The 24,773-nt window shown below is 37.6% G+C and overlaps 1 protein-coding gene across 8 annotated transcripts; it reads right to left on the reverse strand.

Moving 5' to 3' along the window:
* Positions 1-9,226: 9,226 nt before the first annotated feature.
* Positions 9,227-20,295, reverse strand: LOC141648479 (uncharacterized). 8 transcript variants are annotated; one of them, XM_074457176.1, is made up of 19 exons: positions 20,171-20,266; positions 18,105-18,484; positions 17,649-17,745; positions 16,951-17,058; positions 16,159-16,340; positions 15,714-15,909; positions 15,156-15,422; positions 14,407-14,550; positions 13,982-14,060; positions 13,494-13,607; positions 13,235-13,404; positions 12,726-12,844; positions 12,288-12,381; positions 11,974-12,045; positions 11,214-11,340; positions 10,899-11,013; positions 10,051-10,241; positions 9,798-9,910; positions 9,227-9,675 (listed from the first exon to the last, which is right to left on the reverse strand). In XM_074457176.1, the coding sequence occupies exons 2-19, from the start codon at positions 18,470-18,472 to the stop codon at positions 9,409-9,411; spliced, it is 2,823 nt and encodes a 940-aa protein (XP_074313277.1). In that variant the 5' UTR covers positions 18,473-18,484; positions 20,171-20,266; the 3' UTR covers positions 9,227-9,408. The 8 variants fall into 8 exon arrangements, with proteins under 8 accessions (XP_074313277.1, XP_074313270.1, XP_074313276.1 ...); XM_074457169.1 differs by having other exon boundaries at positions 9,300-9,675; positions 13,235-13,407; positions 18,105-18,512; positions 20,207-20,295; XM_074457175.1 differs by having other exon boundaries at positions 9,300-9,675; positions 18,105-18,506; positions 20,171-20,269.
* Between the last annotated feature and the right edge of the window lie 4,478 nt (positions 20,296-24,773).

The following is a 24,773-nucleotide window of genomic DNA, read 5'->3' on the forward strand; positions in this document are numbered from 1 at the left end:
TTAGCTTTTCAGTTTCAGGTATCTTTTCAGGTTGCAGCTACATTTTCAGTTACTTTTACCAAACATAGCCAAAGTAGAGTAAATAAACATTACAATTAGACCTGTCAAAAATTGACCTGACCCGAAAACCGACCGTAACCCGACCCGCAAGTAACCCGGTTTTGTCAACCTGAACCCAAAAAATACCCGAACCCGTTTTGACTCGTAAATAGCGCGTGGAAACCCGACCCGTAACGGGTTGACCGTTGGATCAAGGCAATATATATGCCTTAAAATTGATAATGTCAAATAGATATTGACTTATAAAATTTTAAGGAAAGATATGTATATATACGGAATGCCACGTCATCACCACGAACCATATGTCACGTCATCACATCAAAGGTTGTGCCACACCGTCACTTTCACCATATTACGTCGATCCTTACGGCATGCCACATCATCACCTTGAAGTGTGTGCCACACCATTACTTTCACCGTGTTACATCGAACCGCATTCCATGTCGGCACTGACACGTCATCACCTCAATCACATGCCACGTCATCACTTTGAAGTGTGTGCCACACCGTCACTTTCATCGTATTACGTGGAACCGCAGTCCACGTTAGGACTACCACCTCATCACCTCGGATCACGTGCCATGTCAACATTTTCATCTTATTTGAGTCTCACTGTCGTAGTTAGCGAGTTACTGAGGGTAATGATGATGATGATACGAGGTGGTGATGGCGAGAATGGTGACAATTAAGTTGACTAAGACAAGCAAGAGGAGACAAAACGTATAAATGGTAGGAATTACAATATAAAAGAAGTTTTAAAAAATGACAGAAAAAGATGTTGATCGACCCGTTTTTTAACCCAAAACCCGTATCGACCCGTTCGCATAACGGTGTCATATTGAATATATTAAGCAAAAAATGTTTAATCTTACTAATATCATATATTAAACTAGTTTTTTGAGGAGACGGAAGGTGGTTGGGAGACCGCCTTCCGCTTGGGTCGCCTCTTGGAGCTTCTCACTCCAAAAGGGATGTGCACATTAATGACTTGAGTACGGAGGGACTCGTATGGTTGAGGCACGACGTCTGGCAAGAGATCCGGTTGGCTTCCGGACCCGGTACGTCTGGACGTGTCCCGGTACCTTGTTGTGAGGTGTGGTGTCGTGGGCGTGTCCCTGGCACCGACGTGGTGATGGTATAATCGTGTCTCATTCATATTATTGGCATATTGAATATTTACTTATCATGTTGTGCCGTAGGTTTATTTATTGAAAATGACGTGTTGTGTGTTTGTGTAATTGTCACCTATTTCTCGGGGTGACCTGTGTCGATCCATATGATATTTCCGATCATATGGAGAGCAGGTTAAGTACAAGTTGTTTCGGTGTCGCGTGGGAGACAGGACGAGCCTTAAACTTGGAGCCGAGTGACACTTCATTAGACGGAGTATAGTAGTCATGAGTTGTACCTTTTATGTCATTTATTCATTTATGGTTATGTAAGACACTAAATACTTTATTTATATAAATGTTTCTTGATTGTATCTCCGATTTACCGCCTCGGAAAACCGAGATGGTAACATTCCCTAATTACCTTGCCCGGATAAGAAGGGGGTGTTACATAGTTACTATTTGTGACGTACATGTAAGAGTTGCTCAATCCAATACTTTGTATGATGTTTTGTTATTGAATATATCAAACAAAAAATGCATATTCTTACTAACAAGATACATTAAACTAGCAGGTAATAAAAATTAAGTATAATTATATGTTTATTATTAATATTAGATAAAATAAACATTTGTAAAAATGCGTTAATTAAACTCGTAATTCGACCTGAACCTGTATAAACCCCTATTTTAAAAACCCGAAATTGACCCGAACCCGAAATAAACTGAACCCGTAACCCGTCTGCCTTACCCGTTTAAAAGGTATAGTACAAGTTATATATAGTTGTACAAAAAAAAAACCAAAGACACGAATCTTGTGTCCTTCGGGAATACGGTACTCCTTACACCTAAGTCATTATAACATTCCATTTGATGGATTGTCTTTGAGTGTATGGAGCACCGTCCTTTCGGATGACAAAAGAATTTTTCTAAAGATACAAACATTGGATAACAAGCTCATGATCAGGACCACAATTAGGAAACTAGAAAGATACACAATTTACAAGTTAACAATAATATTTTTTTTTTTTTTGGTACGATAATAATACAAACTTTGGATAACAAGAGGATGATCAAGAACACAATTACGAAACGAGAAAGATGCACACAATTTACAAGTTTTAATTATTATAAGTATATTAAAATTAATATTAATATTAATAATAATATTATTATTATTATTATTTTTAATGTATTTAATAGCCTCTACTACTCAACTAGGTAATAATAGTAACGCTCGCCACAGAATATATGAGAGTGAACCAGCACCACAATTTACAAGTCTTAATTATTATAAATATTAAAATTAATAGTAATATTAATAGTAATATTATTATTATTGACATCTCCAATCGTCTGTTGACCCAATCCATAGTTTGAGTTATAGCCGGCAACAAAGTTCCGATTGATGTCATCCTCCTCACGACTCCCTGAGGACCTCATCATCTTAGCTTCAAAACTTTTTTTAAAGGAAAAACTTTTGGGAGTTTTTCTTTTCTTTTTCTTTTTTTGGAGTAAAGGAAACTAAATCGATGAGGATACACGACAGAATTCTAGCGCATACAAATTCTCATGCATAAACACGTTTTAAAGGATAATTCACGTTAGTTAACCCCAGGTTAATTTGGGACTAACTAACAAAAGTTTTGTTGTTGCATGTCGTTGCTGTTTGTTGGGGTAAAGCCGTAAAGGAAGTTGAATTTGATGAAGCTATATATAGAGAGAGAATTAAAGTCGGACTAAGTAAACACGGAACGAGTAAGAGTTGTTACTTGTTAGTAATTTAAATTTTTATAAAAATAAGAGTTTTAGCTTAAATGATAATAGCTTTTAATTTTTAACCCAATTATAAGGTTGAGATTTAATTCTTACCCATAATATATGATACGCTTATTTAAATAAAAAAAAATAAAAAATAACTCTCATTAATTACCATGTATTTGCAAGTAAGATGATTCTACAATGTTTTATCTTATACGAGACTAATTAATTTTCCACAAATTCTCGTTATAGAGGGATAGTATCCGTTTATAGCAATAGACAGATAGTGTCCCTCTCACAAATGCAAGTGGGTGGGCAATGGATACTCTTACTTTAATTTTGTGAGAGTACCACTATCTGTCTATAATTATAGATGGATAGTGTCCGTCCTTAATGAGACGAATTGTTAATTTTTTTAGAGAATAAGTAACCATGGAATAAGGCAATAAGAACATTCTAGATTCAGAATATACAAGATTTAGGGAATAAGTAAAATGGAATAAAATATCAGAATATACAAAAACTACACTTTGTATAGAATAAGTAAACGTAGAATAAGAAAAATTCAAAGTGTAACAAAATTAGCGAATAAGTTGTAATAAGCATTGTACAACCACTCATTACTATAGATATAGTGGACAACAACGGCTAATAACCGTTGTTATAGAAAAAAGCGGGTGTTGTTGTTCGGGCCGTTGTTAAAACTTTTAACAACGGTTACGTTTTTTTACCCATAACTGTTGTCAAAGGTCATTATTTTTAATAATAATAATAAATAATTGCTAGTATTAATATTACAATTATTATTAATTATTACTCCCTCTGTCCCGGTCATTTGTTGTCCTTTTTCATTTTTGGGTGTCTTAGTCAATTGTTGTCCTTTCTATTTTAAGAATGAACTTGATGAGTAATTTGATTATTCTCATTCAATTTGTTCCACTTATCATTTAATTACTGGCATTTTTCTCATTCCTTGGTCTTTGTGCCAAAATGAAAGGACAACAATTGATCGGGACGGAGGGAGTATTACTATATTTAATATTATTATTATTTCAGTTCAGTTCAGCTCCAAACAGCTTAGTTCAGTTCAGGTCTATTCAATTCAATTTAGCTCAACTCTATTCAGTTCAGTTGAGTTGAGTTCCATTCAGCTCTAAAATGTCAGAAAAAACAAGGCCTTAGTATTTCAGTCGTTTGCGAGCTGCGATTTTGTATTTTTCTTTTTGTTGTTGGTATGAATTTATCATCGTTAGTTTCCTTTGCTATTTGTCGTAGTTACATATATACAATTTCTATTACAAAAAGTTCAGGTGAAAAAAAAGAGGCTAAAACCAAAGTGCGATGATATTAACAAAAATTCGACAATACATACATAGCATTACCCTAATAATCAAAGAAGATAGATGGAGGTTAATTTAATTTCATGGTGTTTGGCTCATCCCATTAAGATAATTGTCCATTGAAGAAAACATCCCGGACACCATTGAGTTCAACGCGCACATTGCCACCATGATCGCGATATACAACATCTCCAGCATTTTGTTCACCATCATTATTGGTGTTGTGACCGATATTAACATTAAAAGAACGCTGAACTGTAACAGTAGCCGCTTCACCAACACGACGACGTTCAGAGTCGTCCGTGTTAACATAGTTTATAATCACATTCTGTTGACGAGCATAAGGTCTTCTTGCTTCTTGTCGCCCCTCCATGTTTTGCTCAGGAAACCCGGCAATGGATAAAGCTATCTCATGCTCGATCATTCTTAGGCTCAATGAGAATAGATACGATAAGCAATTATACCAAACCCGCGATAAAAAAGGAAGTCGCGGGGATTGTCCCTCTGGTTCGTTCCAGGGCCGATGAAGCTGATATTCAACATGCACAAAGTCGTCATCGTCTGATGAATAGCTGTAATAATCCGTATCTCTATCCCAAGACTCGTCTGTACTGATGATGCTTTCTAAATCGTTGTGACCGGCCGGGATGAACACCCATTGCTCATCATCAGAACTGCTCTCGTCATATGCAGCTACTCCAGCTAGCATCATGCAATAATAATACATACATTATACTTATAGTCCGTATTATTTAGCATGTCATATGCTTTACATGACTAATTATCGGGAAAAGAACTATCGAGACCTAGACCTGTATTCGGGCCGGGCTGGCCAAGAGATGGGCCGGGCTCTCCTGATTAGACCCGGGCTGGGCTGGGATATGCTTGATCGGGTCAGGGCCCGGGGCGAGCCAAAGGCGGGTCGGGCTGACGGGCCTTATCATTTTTTATATTTTTGCTAAAAATGGCGGGCCAAGGCTGGTCGAGCTGGAATTTTCGGGCTCGAGCCAATTGTAGGCCAAGGCCAGGCTGGGCCAGGCCAACCCAAGTTGCATAAAATAACGGGCTAAGACGGGTCGAGTCTGGGCCGGGTCGGGTCAGCCCATGCTATGGCCAGCTCTATCGAGACCTAACAAGGACATTTTAACTATTCTTACATTGTTAACCTGGTAGGATATAAGATCATTGATTGAGTCTCAAGTATCACCTTAAAGTCTTTCCACATGGTATATATCAGAGGTATATTACCTATACCTATATTAGCACCTGTAGCCCTGTAGGTATATATGGGGAGGCCTACAGGACATTTGTACCAGGGAGCGTGTTAGAGTATAAGATCATTGATTGGACCTCAACCATCACCTTACAGTTACAATTTTGGTTGAAATGATCTTCTTACGTAACCAGACAAAGAAAATTGTCTCACACTCTCACTTCATCGGCCTTTCCGTCCCTCACAATCACACAAAGGATAAGGTCTCATATGTAAACCAAAAACGCCATTGCCAACTCACAAACAAACTAACACAAAGTCCTTATCAAGCACCCTTAAAGCCAAAGAAAACATAGCCATGCATGCATCAGTGAAAATCTAATTCTGACACCTCAAAACAAAAAACAAAAAAAATAGATAAAACCTATAATGAAAACCCTAAAAACACAACTTCAATCACATCAGATCGCCACTGCAGCCCCCGAAGGGGTGGCTTACATGGTCCATGTGGTGGTGCGGGAATGCATGGGCCCGGGGGGATTCAACCCCCTCGTCATAAAAAAAAAAAAATATATATATGAGTCCATAAAATAGTGTGAGACCATCTTTCAGGAGATCAAATGAGTTCGTCTATACGTTTTATTACCTATTTGATGGATGGTTGAGGTTGTAGGCAGAATGTTGGTGTGTGGATCATCATCATCATCATCATCAATGTTGAAGCCAGGAAGCCTCACCTCATTATCATCCCTTTGCTGGGTGTTTTCTTGACTTGGAGCAGATAAAGCTTCATGGAATTCCTGCAATATTAACTCATCATTAACATTGTACTCCCTCCGTTCCATAATATAAGTCGTTTTACATTTTTCTATATATGTATTAAATGTTATTTTCATTTTCCAAAGCACCAAAAATTTCAAAAAAGAGTTAATTTAAGCAATTTTATTGGTCGAAAAACTCAACCTTCAAATTTTCAAAGAGTATTTATAACATATAACTAATAATACAATATTTCCCAATACTTTCTTATTTCTTGTGATTGAAATAATCTAAAACGACTTATATTATGAAACAAAGGGAGTATTTAAGGTTAAATCTTTTGCTGATTTGAGAGATTCTCTATTTAATTAGTTAGGGTTTGAAGTGGATAGATAAGTAAGGCCTATGGTTGTGAAATTAAAATATGAGAGATTTAGTGGAGACTTGAGAGTGAAGGTAAATTAAATATTACTCCCTCCTTCCCGGCTGGAGTTCTTAAATCCCGTAACTTAAATTCTGGCTACGTCACTAACCATAAACAATGATTACCATGAGTTCATGTACTAACAATCTCAAGCTACCATGTAGTCATTATATCTTACAAAAAACCCCAAATTTAAGATTTTAAATGTTTTTTTCATTTTTAAAGAATCTAGGTTTTTGTGTTTCACCATGTACAATAATTATAAAATCAGAATTCGAAGTTATTAAAGAGGAAAATATAATATATGGAGTACTCCATAATTGAAAATTATGAAACAAATATTAAGATGATCACACTCAATAAAATAGTCATTTTACCTACAAAACATGACCATAGCATAAATATAGCAATTAGATGCTTGAATATATCAAATGTTGCAATTACAAACAATTACCATCGATTTTGAGGACGGGATGCCCTAATTTCTTAGCTAAACATACAATGGTGAAATAATACTTAAATTAGTTGTTATTACTCAAATGAATACTTACCTCATTGGTGTTCATGTTGCCAATAATCCGAAGAAAATTTCTAAAAAAATTCATAATTAATCAATTAAATTTTAATCAACCAATTGTTTGGAATTTGGATATACCTATATTATATATTGAGTTGAGAACTGAATACAACAACAACAACAACAACATCAGAGCCTTAATCCCAAAATGATTTGGGGTCGGCTGTACCTATATTATATATTGAGTTGAGAACTGAATAATTAAAGGAAAATTGTTGGTTAATATAGACCGCTAGTAAGTGGAATAAAGATTCCCCTTTATTCCAAAATGTGAACAACATTACACGGCCAGGATTCCAAGTATACTGCCCTAAAGTACAACGCATACAATCCATTCTAACAAATGATCAATTGGGTTGATTTTTCTATCATGATAGCCCATACAAGGAAGTCCAAGGCCCATTTAATTATGCCATTTTGATTAAAGACATGGCAAATGGGTTAAATTGGATCGGGTCTGTTCGAGTCGGGTAATTTTCGGGTTTAGCATAATTAGGACCGGGTTAATCCAGGTTCAGCTCCAGTTCGGGTGTCGGGTTGGATCATTCGGCCCGGGATCAATTTTGTCGGGTCTAGTCCAAGACCCAAGTTGGACTAATATTGGACCTGTCAAAATTTGAACCGGCTTGTAAACCCGATCTGTTTTAATAGTGTCACGACCCGTCATTTTGACCGATGGGTAAAAAAGTTCCAAATTTTCTAACCACTTTCCCAAATTTAAATAAAAACAAAAATATTACAAAATCAAAATACATAATTACTAAAATCAATTTTTTTTTTTTTTAAAAAAAAAAAAAAAAAAGAAAAATCAATCTATTGATCTTAGACTTACTTTAGCTCAAACTCGGCTCGGTTTTGATCAAGCTCAGATAAGGCTGGACTTTGATATTAATTTGACCGAGCTTGCATCGATATTGAGGACTTAGCTCATTTACATACCAGCTTGTTACTAACCTCCTTGTTGAAATGCTCTGATGAGACCGGCTAAGCTCACTTTGATATTTCGGTTTGGCGCCCTCGCGGATGAGCACGGTAACACCCATCATTGATGATAACAATAGAATATCAGCAAGAATGAATATCCTAAAAATTCAGTATATATTGTGCATTACATTACTGATTACTTCATTCTTTTCTTGTAGTACTCTGTATGTGTTTTCACTATTTCACCTACCAGTTTTTATTATTTCTAAATGACTGAGTTGAGTATATAATCAGCCACAAATTCTTATTTCAGACGGACACTTTTGGTCTTATTTGTCAGACGGATAAAATGTTGTCATTTTTTAAGAAAATGTAACCAATTAATTCACAAAATGTTATGACTAGAGATGTCATTTTTTACCCTGAAAATGATGTGAACAATAATGGTAACATGTTATCAGAAAATAACAACATTTTATTGTAAAATGATGACATGTTATCCGTCTTATTTCAGACCAAAAGCAATGGTCTTAAGAAAAACGGACTGATTATCAGCTTAAAATATGTTTTCCTCTTGACTCGAAAAAAAAAAAGAAAAAGAAAAAGAAATAACTACGCATTTTCATTGTTTAATCCAAGGTCTCTGGACTCAGTGCTGGAGTAGGTTGGGTAGGACTGGTGTTGAACATTAGACCGTCTCGACATGGGTAGTACTTGGCCTGATGATAATCCGTTTCTGATCGTCCCATTTCAATACTCCACCATTTCCAGTCATCTCAAAATCGTTCTTAAGGCCTGATAAACGGTATTTTACCCCAAAAAATGTCTTTATAATTAGCGAACAGACGAGAAAGTTTCAACACTTCACATTTTGTACGGTAGAAAATAATAGAAAAATAAAATTCAATAAATCTTTAAAAGATGATTGCTAATTATTTCCTTGTATCATACCGAGTAGGCGAGTAGTACATATTAGTTCCTTGTACTTGACATCAATGAGCCTTGCTCGAAGAAACCCTTATGGATACAGTCTACATGGCTCAACAGTCATCTATTCACCGATATTATTAATTTGTTTTTTTTTTAAATTATGCATATTTAATACATTTTTAAGATCTAAAATATTCAATTATTCTAATATTTTTATGCACATAGTTAAGTTATCTACCTTGATTTTTTTTTTAATAAATTAATATACATTTTTTTGAAGTAAATTTGAAACATATTTACACCCCTAATGGTCAAAAGGTGCAGTAATTCCTTAGGATCTGCCTAGCAAGATCAATCGCTCCGCTATTCTTGTAAATCAAGTGCAAGTTAAATGCCGCTTCTCTTCTCAGGTCACAATACCCGGGCTTCAGAGCCCTTGCCGCATCTTTATCCATCTTCATAATCTCCGGCATGGGCAGGTCTTCTTGCCGAATGGCAAGTACCTTCTCATAGTACGATGCAGCTAATGAAACGAGACCCACATGGTGACACGCTCTAGCTACATTATATAGCGCTTCCTGAAAAATTATAATTTTAAAAGAAAATATCAGACAATTTTCGAAGTTAGGGAAAGTAAAGCACGGAGTAACTTATTTTATCTGCTCAGCACGGCAAAAGAACGCAGAAACATAAAAAATACCTGACTATTTTCAGAAATTCGTAAATTGTTGTAGAGAAACGCTAAGCCTTGTGCAACACATTGATGCTTGTTTTGCAGTCTATATCCGAGGGCTAAATTGATCAAGGCAGTCCCTGAGAATTGTAACGAAATTTTTTGTCAGATTCACGGGTTACTACATTTCTGTTTATCGCAAACAATGAGTAAGTCGATAAAGTATTTATAACAGCGGAATTATCAGTTCAGACAGCATTAAAATTTAAAAATACCAGACCTGCACAAAGATTGATTAAAGGGGAGTCCGGCATTTGTTTGTAAGCTTCTAGATATTCTCTTGCAGCTACTTGGTGTTGGCTAATCTGCGTAAATTGATTCCCGGAGATGATCATGGGTGGTATTAAATCCTTGTGCACCGCTCGCATATGATAAAGGAATTTGTTATGCTTGGAAAGTCGGTTCTCTAATCTGAAGAAATATGGACAACAATAAGAGCAAACAAAGCGAGCAACAAATTAGCTGTGAATCGCATAGAAGCAATTAAAAATCAGTTGATAACACCATAACAGTCACCGACTCGCGGTATAAAGAAGCAAAGAAAATCAGAAAATAAAGAATTTTAAGGAAAACATTCAAATTCTTTGAGAATGGCTGCTAAAGTAGCTTACCCTGTCCCAAAAGGTCAAAACACAGGGAATCATTTTAATCCCGCTGCTTTTTCACCAAAATAAAAAATAATCAAAATTCATAAATAAATATGAAAGAATTAGAAATTAGAGGTTGAAAGGATCGAACACGCAACCTCTTGCCTTGTTGCTACTAGCTCTATCCACTGAACCACTGCATTTCTTATGCGTTTATCGCGGAAAATAGATACATATTTGATTTTGATTTCTTTTAAAAATAAAAAAAAAACAGCTACCAAGGGTGCGCAAGCGGAGTGGTGTACGCAACCCTGGGTCCGCCACTGGTTGAAAGGACTATGACTTTGGGTTGTACCATGTCGGAAACCAAGTGGATATTTTGTCCCAAGTTACCCCATCATACATACAGTGATACAGACATCAAAAATAAAATAAAAAAACGTATCCGAATGCTGGATTGAGCAAGACTTTGGTTGATTACCTTAAGACTAACTTATAATAGCAGTTCCAGGCTGCTTTACTTTGTGGGCGCTGCTGAACTAGGTAACGTACGTAATCGATCCCATCAGAAGGATCAGTAATGTTCATTGCTATTTCTGCAGGCAAAAAATTACAATTTTGAATCGATTAATGCACAAAGTTGCTGCGTAAAACATGTCACTCCCTCTGTTCCATCCATTTCATTACATTTTTTAAAATCTCCGTCGCATATTTTGATAAATGTAGTGAAATGGACCAGAAAGGGGAAGTAATAATAGGTTAAGAATAAAAATTTATGTGCATCCTGATCACTCACCAGCACCAAGGGAGCGGAATTTTTCCTTCTTCTCGGTAGGCATCTTCTTGTAAGTTATTTTCAAACCGAGTGTTATCAATTCCAGTGCCTCACTATATCTTCTCAGTGAGATCAGTCCTTTACATAACTATACAAGTACAAATAAACTAACTTCAGGTAAACAACAATATGTGGGACGAAAATTAATTTACTCCGTCAACAGCATACCAAACATAACAAATCCGTGTCCAATAGTGTCTCAAGCTTGTTGTTATATGGAGTACTAGTACTAAAAAATTCAGCAGGTCAAGATATTGTTATATTCAACTATAAGTATTACTCCCTCCGTTCTGGTTAATTGTTGTCCTTTGGTTTTGGCACAAAGACCAAGGAAAGGGGAATGGGTCAATTACTAAATGACAAGTGAAACAAATTGAGTGTGAAGGATCAAATTGCTCATCAAATTCATTCTTAAAATAGAAAGAACAAGAATTGACTGAGACACCTCAAAATGAAATAGGACAACAAATGACCGGGACAGAGGGAGTACTCCATACAAAATTAGCAGGATGTATTGCACACAATTTAAGTTTACAAGACAATGGAACAATGTTAACTTTTTAAGTGTAAAATTATTCCGCAAGATTGATACAAGAGGGACATGGGTATATGTTGATACAGGAGGGACATGGGTACATCAATTTGGTAAAACTCGTGGTAATTTTACATCAAAGATTTAAGCAAATGATATTGGCACAAAAAGAAAGACAAGAAGACTGACATCTGAAATGAGATTATAACTCTCCTCATCCTTGAAGAAATCAGGCCATGGAGGTGCCTTCAATGGTTGTTGCTGAGAACGTCAAAAACAATTCAAACAATTAAGGGTGGTTAGAGAAAATCATCCCGTATTTGTGTAATGAGATTCTACGTGGTTCTAGAGATGTCAATAGGGTCATTCGGGTCATTCAAACCTAGAACATACATGACTCTTCTAGACTATTCTAGAATCTACAAGAATAGTCTAGTACAATAACAATAGTTAAAAAATGGAAGGAGTACAACATTTCTCATAGGAAAAAAGAGATTCAACACCTCATCATCGTCGTCCATTGCAGCTAAAGTCTCGTCTTCATTTGCTAATGCTCTCATCTCAAGCAACTTTTTCTTCGCTCGGTTGGCCTTTAAACTACGCAAGTGAACAGAAGCATAAGTGATATTTCAGCGCAAAAAAATAAGACGTGTTCAGCAATCAATTTTACAGGTTCAAACTCTCAGGTTTGATTGGGAATGGGAACAGCCAAATCATAGTAACAAGAATGTCTACACTTCACTAAGAAGTGAAGTACAAGCATGGTTTAATTCCCGAATCGTTCTGAAACAAGAATGGCTATGCACTATCAAATCTACAAATTCTCGAATTTTTTTCATTCTTTCAAATAGATGACCAACCCAACACGCAGAAATTCAGATCATTTGAAAGGGACAGGAACATTACTGAACAGTACTATGAGTAAAGATTTGCAGACTCACACATCGTTCTTCGGAACTGGTCTTCTGAAATGTCCAAAGACCGAATCTGTTTGAGGGTCGCCTAAAACTTTGACTCTCTTCAAGAGCTCAAGCCTAGATAGCGATTTTCTCCGTTTTACCTAGTTTTATTTAAAAAAAAAAAAAACAGATGAAAAGGAAAGAGGTTATTAGATTCAAGTTCACGATAATGGCTATACATCAAATGCAAGAAATAATTCTTAATATGTGGACAGCAGTTGTGCAGAAGAAAAAACAATCTTCAATACCGCCCCAACTAGTACCTCTCACTGTGACAGCAAAATATAGATGGTTCGGGTACAATAATAGCAGGGAGAGGGAGGGGAGGGAGAATGGACCGCAATATTTTCTTTCCATATATGGCCTATGGTGCAAGCATGCAAGTCAGACACATGCGCATCTGCACGTACTTACAAGTAGGTGTGTATGTGAGAGCACAACAGAGACTTATAGCCTTATAGGCATAACAATCTTTAATACACTTAACGTACATTCTGATGCACGGAATCATATTTCAGTGAGTCATGGACAAGAGGATAGATCACTTCAACAAAGGCCTCAAGCATCCCTCGACGTTTATAAAATTGAGACAGCTTCAGTTTTACTTTCACATTACACCACCATTGTTCAGAATTATCTGTATCCCCGTCTTCTGATGATCCTGCTAGAAGACATTCAAATAAAAAAAAATTGACAGAAAAGATTCCACCAAAGACGAAATAGGGCACAAAAAATACACCAGTTCACAACCTGAATTAATTGGAGGAGAAAGCAGACTTATTGCTTCATCTTCTCTATTTTCCTCAAAAAGAAGTGATGCCAAAGTTAAGCGAATACCAACATCATCTTCATGTGCTCCTAAAGCTGAAATGACATACTAGTAAATAGCAGGGCACAAAAAAAAAGAGAACGAAAATTGAGAAGCATATAGTATTATAGCGTAAAAAACATGCTTATGGAAGTTACTTAAATAGGCCTATAGTTTAGCTAAGAAAGTCATGATAATCTTGGTTATAACGCTACCCACCTATTGTAGATGGATAGGCCTATAGTTTAGCTTAGAAGTCTCAAGTTTATATTTACATTTACATTTACGCACTTAGGCTATGATGAACAGCAGTGTCAGATAAGAGAACCGAATAAATTTCACAATCCATGACCAATAGGGCACATCATGACCAATAGGGCACAGAATATTTTGGATTTTAGGAAGATTAAAGCTTCAGAAAAGAGCAAACCTTTGTAGAAGAACTGAATAGCTGAAGCTGCTTCTTTTAAAGCCGAGTAACAGTTGGCAATTTTTAAACATACAACTCCCTGAAACGATTGAAAAATTAGTGTTTGATGGATCATCTAAAAAAAATATATCATGTCCATTTGATGTTATTGGAGGTGTCACCATAGGTAAGGAAGTCCATCAACAGAAAAAATCTTCACTAGTAAAGTTCACAGCTAAATTACTACTACAGCCAAAAACAGAAATCAACAGAGCCAGCAGAAGTTGAAGATTAATTATCGTAGTAATAGAACGCCATGCACAGATTCAAAATGAAGCATCAGTGCATCACTTAACACCTTGGTCTAAAAAGCTACTGTGCAAGTAATATATCACGAAATAAGCTAAGAAATTAAAAAATGTGTGAGTTGCAGCATGTAACCATACATTATATGAGGGACTCCCTTCGAGCATCAGATAGTACTTCAATGCAGATTGAAATTGCTGTAGCTCTACGAATGTGTTTGCCACTAATATCACGAGGTCAGTCTGCTGCTCAGCAAATCCCCTTTCCAGAACCCGGAAACAAGTCTGTACAATAGAGAAGCTTTAGTGAATGTAAACATATCTCAGTAGATAACCTCCGTTATCTCCGAAAAAGAAAACTTAACAATGGTACATAAAGTAGAAGCTCTTAAGGGCTGTTTGGTTGGAGTGTTCAGGAAAGGGTAAGGGAATCAAAATTAATGATTCCCTTTGTTTGTATTTGTTTGAATAAAGCAATCATTCTCGTCCCCCACCACCGTCACTCACCACACACCACCTCGAAAACACCACCACGACAGCCTCACCTGTTGCCGGACTCCACTACCCACCGGCCAACACACCATCACTTAGTATAAATCTTTTATTTTATGAAGTAAAAAGATTGAGCATCTGTACATTTTGCTTTGTCTTAAAATACTTCCAACTTCCATTACTTTATAAATTCATATTGGTGGTGTACTTGTTTTACTCTCAAGTCCCAAATACGCAAATATACTCTGTAATAAGCAACTTGAAAGGAGTCAAATACAATAATGATAATGGTTTTCAGGCCATAAACAATAAGTTGTTTATTTTCAAGGTCCACCTGGTTGACCACCAAGCAAAATATTGGCAATAATTTGGGATAGAGGGAATAACAAATGGAATACCTCTGCCTTGTCCACATCTGCAAGATGCAAATGGCAAATCCCTCTTTTAATTGTAAGATGCAGTGGAATTTCACCAGTTCCGATTTCTCCAGTTCCGCAAACCCTCACAGCACTTTCAATGTGCTGAAGAGCTCTACTGTAGTCATTTTGTGCCATGTATGAGGAAGCCAATAAATCGATCACCGCATTGTCAGCATCAGGATCATCTTTAACATAGTCCTCCAACATAGCTATAGATTTCTCATATTGGCCACATTGGTTATACAACTGCAAAAGAAAGAGAGTAAAGAAAATTGATCAAAACAAAAACAAAAATTAACATGAATTGCCAGAACATCTCACAAAATTTTCTCAAGATGTGGTGGGATTTAGGCAGTTCCTTTAGCTGGGAGTAATAAAACTGGTAACCAGAAGCTTTGTTAAGTGCATCTTGCAGTTGCTTGATTTAAGGACTCGGCATAGTAGAAGAAGATCAGCAGACATGGCCACATGGGTATGTCTTTATATATCACACAACAGATATTCTAACCGTATACTACAAAGGGAGCAGGAAGAAACCATTGTCGCCTTCTTGAGAGCTTCAAAATCATCATGACTCACTTGAACTATCTTAACATACATATCAGCAGCTTTTAAGTAATCTCCTGCCTCCATAAAAAGTGAAGCTTTGTGGTATCTAAGGGTAACATCAGATGGATCCGCTTTTATTGCTTTTTTAAGGCAAAACTTAGTTAGGCCAATATTCCCCTGCTCTCTGTATAAACAAAATTATGAAAATAGAGATAAATCACATTTTCCTTCAAAATCAGTTGGCAAAAAAGACATCTTCCTTCAAAACATTCAGTGTTTTAAAACTCACCGGGCACTCTTAAGGCTCTAACTTAAATAAATCCTAAGAAAGTTATTACAAGGTATGACAATATGTTCGTGGACACATAGCACAGTTTGAAAAATACTTCATATAGGAAACATTTCAAGAAAATAAAATGTTAAAGATGCTTACATGGATAAAGGAATAAGACGTTTCCAAATAGGTGAATCTTTTGGACTAAGATATGCAGCACACAACAAGAAATCTGTCGCTTTCTTCATATCGCCCTTTAAGTTATATACATGACTAAGTGTGTGATATCCATCAGGCAGATTTGACGCTAGCAGAACAACCTCCTTCGACACGCTAATTGCCTGTGTCGTAAAAAAAGAAAATGGATGCTGAGTATTAGTCGAAGGCAAATGTGAAGTGAACCCCTATTACACCAGAAAAAAAAAAAAAGACACTACACTTGAGATTCAGGGGGAGAAACACTATTTAGGAGGTCCCCTTCTACCTTTGATGGCAGGGGTTCGTATTTCACACCTTGCAAGAAGACCACTCAAACCGGATATAAAGCCACAAATTGTACAATAAAACTTAGCCAGCTTTGTCAAACATACTTCCTCTGCTGTCACCAATTCAACAAGCACCGTAAATAGAAGGATCGGCATAGTTACATTGATTTTGGGACTACTTATAGCTATTTAGCACTATGCCCGAAGAAAAGAAAGTTGGCCTTGCACTAATTATCACTCACATCACATCGATGTGATAAAGTGATTAAACTCCGTATACTGGTCAAGATATCATATACAGTAACAATGTCACATAGATACTTACCAAACTACTAAGTAACAGGAATGCAAATAAAAGATGGGAAGAGAGGGGGCACCATTTCAATTTGACAATAGCGCGCGACATGTATAATAAGTAAAAATACTAATCAAAATTTGTTCATATTTAGTATGAATCAAGACATACAGCTTCATAACGGCCAAGAGCATAGTGAATAACGGCATCGCCAAGCATCTTTGTAATTTCAGGGCTAAGATTATTTTGTAAACCTTTAGGCCTCCCTCTCTTCTTAACCTGAAGAAATAACAGAAAGCAAGTCTGCCACAATGACACTGTAGAGTATGCATTGCTAACTACGTAATAATAACAGTGTACAGGTAAATCTATTCTAACTCATCCGATTTTAGTATTTTAGTCGGAAACTATCTAAGGGATTTATAAATGACTCAGAAGGGCTTCATTAACAATCTAAATCATTGATTTTATTATTACGTAGCGTCTTAAACCAGAAGTGTTACCGTGAACAGACATAAACAACAACCACAACCTATAACGATTAGAGACATTTCTTGTAAACTTTTATTTTAATTTTGAGTTGAATAAAATTTCCAATACAGAAATGGTGAAGTGGAGCAAGGAATAGATAAAGCCCCGCGAAAACAATTGCTAGAGGGTCAAACACTACTATAGATAGGTAGCTGGATTTCTTTTACAATATTTATATTCATTGTCAAAATCTCTACCACGAAATATTTGCTTTTACAATGAGTAATTCACATTCACGTCCTAGTTCCTTTTCTGTTTTCACACTGTTTGGCTCCTAATGCCTTAGTGGTAATATATATAAGCTCTAAAGTGACTCTTCCTAATACATGAAATAATACCTTCTGTTGTCTTCTCCGGGAACCAAGATTTAAAAATTCTGCTACTTCCTCTTGTGTTGCTCCAATAATCTGTCGCGGCTTCTTAACTAACCCATGTCTGTCAAATAACCAAATCAGGATATCTATCACAACAATATACACCAGATGCAAGAGCCAAGAATAAATGAAAGACGGTAGTAAACATTGCATATTTTGCAACAGAAACAGCAGCACCCACGGGCCGACACTAAAATCTTAGCACGAGCATACACACACAACAATATGCATTTCGGTAAAATAGCTGAAACGATAGATCAGATGAGGATCTTCAAATTTACTGCTAATACTAAATCAAATTACGCCATAGCTCTAAAATCTTTCTGGAGGAGTATTATTTTTCACTTAAAACATACATCAACAGTAAAACATGTGATAAGGTTACAGAAAAGACATGCACGAACAAGCAGAGAGGATTACCCTTGATCATCAAACTCAATGGATTTCCGTTTCTTCTGTTTCTTGGCTTCATAATCGATCCGTTTGAAATGTTGATATAGTTGGACATCACCAACATTGCCCTCAACAAAATCCAAAAGGTCCATCCCTCCATCAAATAGCACAACAGATGTGTCTTCCCCTTCCTCCATTTCATCCTCTCCTTCCTCCTCTTCATTTTCCTCGCTGCTATCTCCATCTTCCTCGTTCTCGTCCTCCATCTTCCCCTTCTCATCCTCTCCTTCCTCCTCCTCCTCATCCTCGCCTTCCTCCTCATCTCCCTCGTTGTTAGCAACAAGAGAAGGAACAGGAGGATGCAAACCCTCCTCAAAGAGTTTGTCGTTGTCCATCTCGTCTACACTCTTCATTCAGATGAAAATCAACCTATAGCTAGTAGCAAGATTTTCAATACGAATAATGTCAGTATAAACATATCACTAAGTGATTAAATCGAATCATTCAACCATTCCGACACAGTGATACAAGCACTAATAAATCACCAATCCAAATAACATGATATAATTACTCCATCTATAACATTCAATTAGTCACATCTAACCTTTTTCCCGGGGGCGAGACTATAGTTCATTAATTCACATACAACTATAAAGTCATCAGTTCATCAAAGTAAGAAAAATCCACCAAATTTGATTAAATATGAGCCAACTACGTCGAATTTGCAGAAAGGTCAGTAAAATAACAGTATACCCTAGACATTTAATTAGTGCTAACATGAAAGCTTCAAACTTTCGGAAATCAACCAAATAAATACTCCCTCCGTCCCGGTCATTTGTTGTCCTTTGATTTTGGCACAAAGACCAAGGAAAGGGAAGGGAGCCAATTACTAAATGACAAATGGAATAAATTGAGTGTGAATGATCAAATTACTCATCAAGTTCCTTCTTAAAATAGAAAGGACAACAATTGACTGAGACACCCTAAAATGGAAAAAGACAACAAATGAACGGGATAGAGGGAGTACAATAATCTAACATGAAACCCCTTATCCCTTATCAGTGTGGTCATTTATACAGCTGAAACCTGAAAGTCACTGTTATAGCTCGGACTAGGACGTACACCTGTGTCGGATATTTTTAACAAAATAGCAGGAATCCAACACTAGGACGTACACCTGTGTCGGATATTTTTAACCGAGACCGAGCAACATAGGCTACGGCCAGAAACCCAGAAATGAACTTTAATTAGCTATTTCCATTAACATGAAATGTCAAATTCATAATTTAATTAGAAACTACAAAAGGATTAAACTTTAGAGAAAATTGTTGATTACAGCCTTTTATAAACCTCATTTTGAAAATTACAGCCTTATATAATTTTTTTTGAAAATTACATCCAAAATATTACTTTTCTTCTAAAATTGCACCAACTTGAGGTTTTTGGTGATTTTTGATGATGTTTTTATGATGTATCCTTTATTATTTGAGAGCCTACTTACCCAGATTTCTTAACTCTCCTTAACACAAACCAATTAATCACCCCAAACATCATAAAAACATCATAAAAATTCACCGAAATCCTCAAGTTGGTGCAATTTTAGAAGAAAAGTAATATTTTGGATGTAATTTTCAAAAAAAATTATATAAGGCTGTAATTTTCAAAATGAGGTTTATAAAAGGCTGTAATCAACAATTTACCCTAAACTTTATAATTGTCCCAAAAAATAATCAAAAGAGTGCAATCAGAGAAACATGAATGTCATTCATTCAACCATTAAAACAAAATTCAATACAATACAATTACTCCATAGACAATCAAATAATACATAGATTTGCTATTCTTTAAACTAAGAAAGTATACATATGGGTGAATAAAATTGAGAATCGTAAACAAAAGGGTGAAATCAAACCTAAATTTAGTTCGGTTAACTGCTCAAGACGAATGTATTGTCTTAATAATAAAACGAGTTAAATATTACCCCAATTAGATATATAAACAAATTTATTATTTGACTCGTCTTAAAGTTAAGATAAATATACTCGTCTTAAAAAAAAAAATTGCCAAAGTCAAGAGCTTTGAGCAAATATAACCTGATTGAAAGATGATAGTGTTTGTCAGAGACTCACAGTTGGTCTTCACGATTAAATTGGGCACAATCTCTTCTTTTACGGGTAGGATCCTGGGAGGAAGATATCAAATAAAATTTTTATTCTTAAATACGTAGTACAACTTTTTATAAACAAAATAAATTATTATCTATGCAACTCGTCTTGCTTGTGAGGTGACAAACTTATAATCTCCTACAATTAGGACTGTTAATGAGACAAGACAGTTCGCGAGCAACTCGAGATTAGCTCGGTTAAAGCTTAGCTCGTGCGAGCTCGACTCGAGTTCGGGGTTGGGCTCGACTCGAGAGCTTAACGAGTCAAGCCGAGCAAATGCTAGCTCGACTCGAAAAGCTCGCGAGCGGCTGGAACTTGTGGAATTAGATAAGATATTGCTCATAAGTCATATGTTATAAAAATATTTTATCATGATTATATATTTGTATCACACATATCAAATGTCACACTGATTTGTCAAATATTTTTACATATAACCTTCGAGCCTTCTCATTGAAAATATCGGGAAAAAAAAATCAAAAAATGAGCTATTATATATAGGCTTGATTTGAGTTCGAGTTTGGCTCGAACTCGCATTAAAGATCGTAAACTTGATAACGAGTGCATTTTTTTCAAGCTCGAGCTCGAGTTTTGGTTCTTGAACACAAGCCAAGCAAGGCCACGCTCGGGCTCGACTCGACTCGTTAACACCCCTACTCACAACCCTCTCTCACTTGCCTTCCCACTTACTCCTCCCACTAGCCCCTTTGTTTCATGACACAAGCTTGTGACGGATTGTCCGTCACATATGAAAATTTGTGATTAGAGTAATCATTAAACCACCAAACATTGAGTATATCCGTGATTCATTCTTATTATACACTTATACATTTTTAAGTAATTTACTTTTTATTAGGGCCGGTTTAGGCCTTGTCTCGGATTGGGCTTTGTCCCGTCACATATTGTATAAATACTCTTATGATTAATGAGAATAGTAACAAATGATTTACCCATCCTATCATTCAACATGGTATCAGTGATCCTACTTTACAAACCCTAACCCTACGTCGTCATCTGTATCCATCACCAATGACGCAGGGGACTGCCGCTACCGCTTCCGCTTCACCTCCGAAAATTGATCCTTTATCTCCCTACTCCCTTGTCAATCAAGAGGGACCCGGACAAACTATCACTCACATAAAACTCCGCAGCGACAATTACGAAGAATGGAGTCGCTCTATGCGTATGTCTCTTAAATCGAGACGTAAATTCGTTTTTTGCGATGGTACACTTAAAAAACCGACTGAAGACTACCTTCTTGATCAATGGGAGGTCGTCCATTGCACTGTTGTGCAGTGGATCATGCACTCTATCGACCCTTCTATTAAAGATAGTATCTCGTATTGTGAGGATGCGTCGCTACTGTGGGCCGAATTGCAGGAACGTTTCTCTGTCGTGGATGGGTCGAAAATTCAAGCTCTCAAAACCCAACTCCATGACTGCCGACAAACAAAGGGAATGCCCGTCACCACTTATTACGGTAATCTGAAGGTTTTATGGGACGCCATTGCAACCCACGAACCTCCGTTTGCCTGCAAATGTGGCCGGTGTACTTGTGGTATTGCAAAGGAAGCTTTAGCACGTCAAGACTCGGAACGGTTGCACCAATTTTTTATGGGCTTAGATGCATCCCTGTATGGTGCAATTCGCTCCCATCAGCTTTCCCTCGATCCGCTTCCGACTCTCAATCGTGCTTACCATCTCGTTCTTCAGGAAGAACGATTTCAGACCGGTTCTTCTGCTGCTGCGGTTGACCCGACTGATGTCATGGCTTATGCTCTTCGCCGTGACACGGGGTCCTCTTCCTCTACTCCGGACTGGCGTGCCCTTCGTGACCAAGAAAGACAAGAGCGCCGAAAGTTGTCGTGTTCTCATTGTGGTGCGCCTGGGCATGAGGTTTCCTCCTGTTTTATCAAGTCCGGGAAATTTCCGGACTGGTGGGGTGACCGTCCCCGGACCTTGGAGGAGATGAAGACTCGTGCTGCTGCCCGTGCTTCCCGTACACCCGCTGCTCGTGTGAATGCTCTTATTTCCGAGTCTGATCGTCTAAGTGGTATGTCTCCCGATTGGATTATAGATACGGGAGCTTCACACCATGTTACCGGTGACATTCGGTGGCTGACCGAACCTTATTCCATATCGCCGCGCCCGGTTAATCTCCCTAATGGGCACTCGGTTACAGCCACGGTTGCTGGAACAGTGCACTTGACTCCATCCTTAATTATTCGAGATGTTTTATTTATTTCTAGTCTTACTTGCAATTTGATTTCCGTCTCACAATTAGTCGCTGCTACTGCTTGTATCGTGAGCTTTACTAATCACTCTTGTCATATTCAGGACCCTTCTTTGAGGACGAGGATTGGAGTCGGTGAGCTGCGAGACGGTCTATATTTTTTGCGTGCAGAGGCGAGGTCGGTGGTACATCGGGTGAGCGCTGCTGATAATTTTGACTTATGGCATCGACGGCTTGGACATCCGTCAAATAAAGTAGTTAAATTAATTCCTCCTGCTAGTAATTTCTCTTCCCCTGTTAATCACGTTTGTGATATTTGTGAACTCGCTAAACACAGTCGGAACAGTTTCAGTTTGAATGATAATAAGGCTTCCGCGATTTTTGATTTAGTTCACTGTGATTTATGGGGCCCCTATCGTATTCGTTCCTCTTGCGGAGCACAATATTTTTTAACTATTGTCGATGACTGCTCTCGCGCGGTGTGGGTTTATCTGTTACTCGATAAAAAGGAAGTCACAGACATGTTTATGAATTTTTTGGCAATGGTTGACCGGCAATTTTCCAAGCAAGTAAAAATTGTTCAGTCGGATAACGGAACGGAATTTAATGCCTTGGCGGGTTATTTTTTCAAAAATGGTATAATATTTCAAAAATCTTGCGTTGGCACACCTCAACAAAACGGTCGTGTTGAACGCAAGCACCGTCATATTTTAAACATTGCTCGAGCCCTTATGTTTCAAGGTCACCTACCCAAATTTTTTTGGGGCGAGTGTATCCTGACTTCCGCCCATTTAATTAATCGAACCCCTTCTCCATTACTTCACAATAAGACTCCCTTTGAAATTCTTTATGGTGTTGCTCCGTCTTATGTTAATTTACGCGTTTTTGGTTGCCTTTGTTACGTTCACAATCAACATACTCGGGGTGACAAATTTGAAAAACGAAGCCGTAAATGTGTCTTTGTTGGGTATCCGCATAATAAGAAAGGGTGGAAGGTTTATGATATTGCTACTGGGGATTTTCTTGTTTCTCGGGATGTTCATTTTCATGAGAACTCTTTCCCATATGCTGATGAGGGGGGTGTACTGGAGGACTCGGCTGTTGACAATGCCGTGGGCCCCACAGTCAGCCCATCCGAGGAACCTTCATCCTCCCTTGACACGGGTCCTGTCCACGAGCCCAATAATGCCGCGGGTCCTATGCCTGAAACCGAGGGGGAGGTTAATGCTAGCAACGTCGAGGGTGATTCGCAGCTGGGTCGTGACCAAGACGGCTCCACTACCACTACTTCTGAGCTTGGCCGTGGTAAACGAGCTAAACGACCACCTCCGCATCTTAATGATTATGTTCTGGATACTACCACTACCTCTGCCTCCACGCATCCCGACTCACCACGCTCACCTTCCTCCTCGTCCTCAGGTACTCCCTATGCTATTGCTAATTATATTACTTGTCGTAATTTTTCTTCGAATCATCGGCAGTTTCTTGCAGCCATAACCGAAGGCGTTGAGCCTCCCAATTTTCGTGTTGCCATGGCTGATCCTAACTGGCGACGTGCTATGCAAGATGAGATTACCGCTCTTGAAAATAATGGCACTTGGGAGCTTACTGACCTTCCCTCTGACAAGAAAGCCCTTGGTTGCCGTTGGGTTTACAAAATCAAGTACAAATCTGATGGCACTGTTGAGCGCTTTAAAGCACGATTGGTCATTTTTGGTAACCATCAGGTTGCTGGTATTGACTATGGCGACACTTTTGCACCTGTGGTAAAAATGGTGACGGTTCGAACTCTGCTTGCTGTTGCTGCTATTCGGAATTGGGAACTTCATCAGATGGATGTGCATAATGCTTTCTTGCACGGTGATTTATCTGAAGAAGTTTATATGAAATTACCACCGGGTTTCAGCAATGGTAAGGAAGGTAAGGTGTGTCGGCTACGAAAGTCATTATATGGTCTTCGTCAGGCTCCGCGTTGTTGGTTTGCAAAATTGGGCGCGGCTTTACGGGACTATGGTTTTGTTCAGTCATATTCCGATTATTCTCTTTTCAGTTATTCCAAAGATGAGGTATGTCTTCATGTTCTCGTTTATGTGGATGACCTCGTTATTGCTGGGAATAATTCAGCTGCCATTAATTCTTTCAAAACATACATGGGTACTTGCTTCCATATGAAAGACCTTGGTTCTTTGAAATACTTTTTGGGAATCGAGGTTGCCCGTAGCTCTCAGGGTATTTATTTATGTCAGCGCAAGTATGCTCTCGATATCGTCTCTGAAACTGGGCTTTTGGGTGCTAAAC

This window comes from Silene latifolia, chromosome 3 (assembly GCF_048544455.1).
Source record: "Silene latifolia isolate original U9 population chromosome 3, ASM4854445v1, whole genome shotgun sequence".
Classification (NCBI taxonomy): Eukaryota; Viridiplantae; Streptophyta; class Magnoliopsida; order Caryophyllales; family Caryophyllaceae; genus Silene; species Silene latifolia.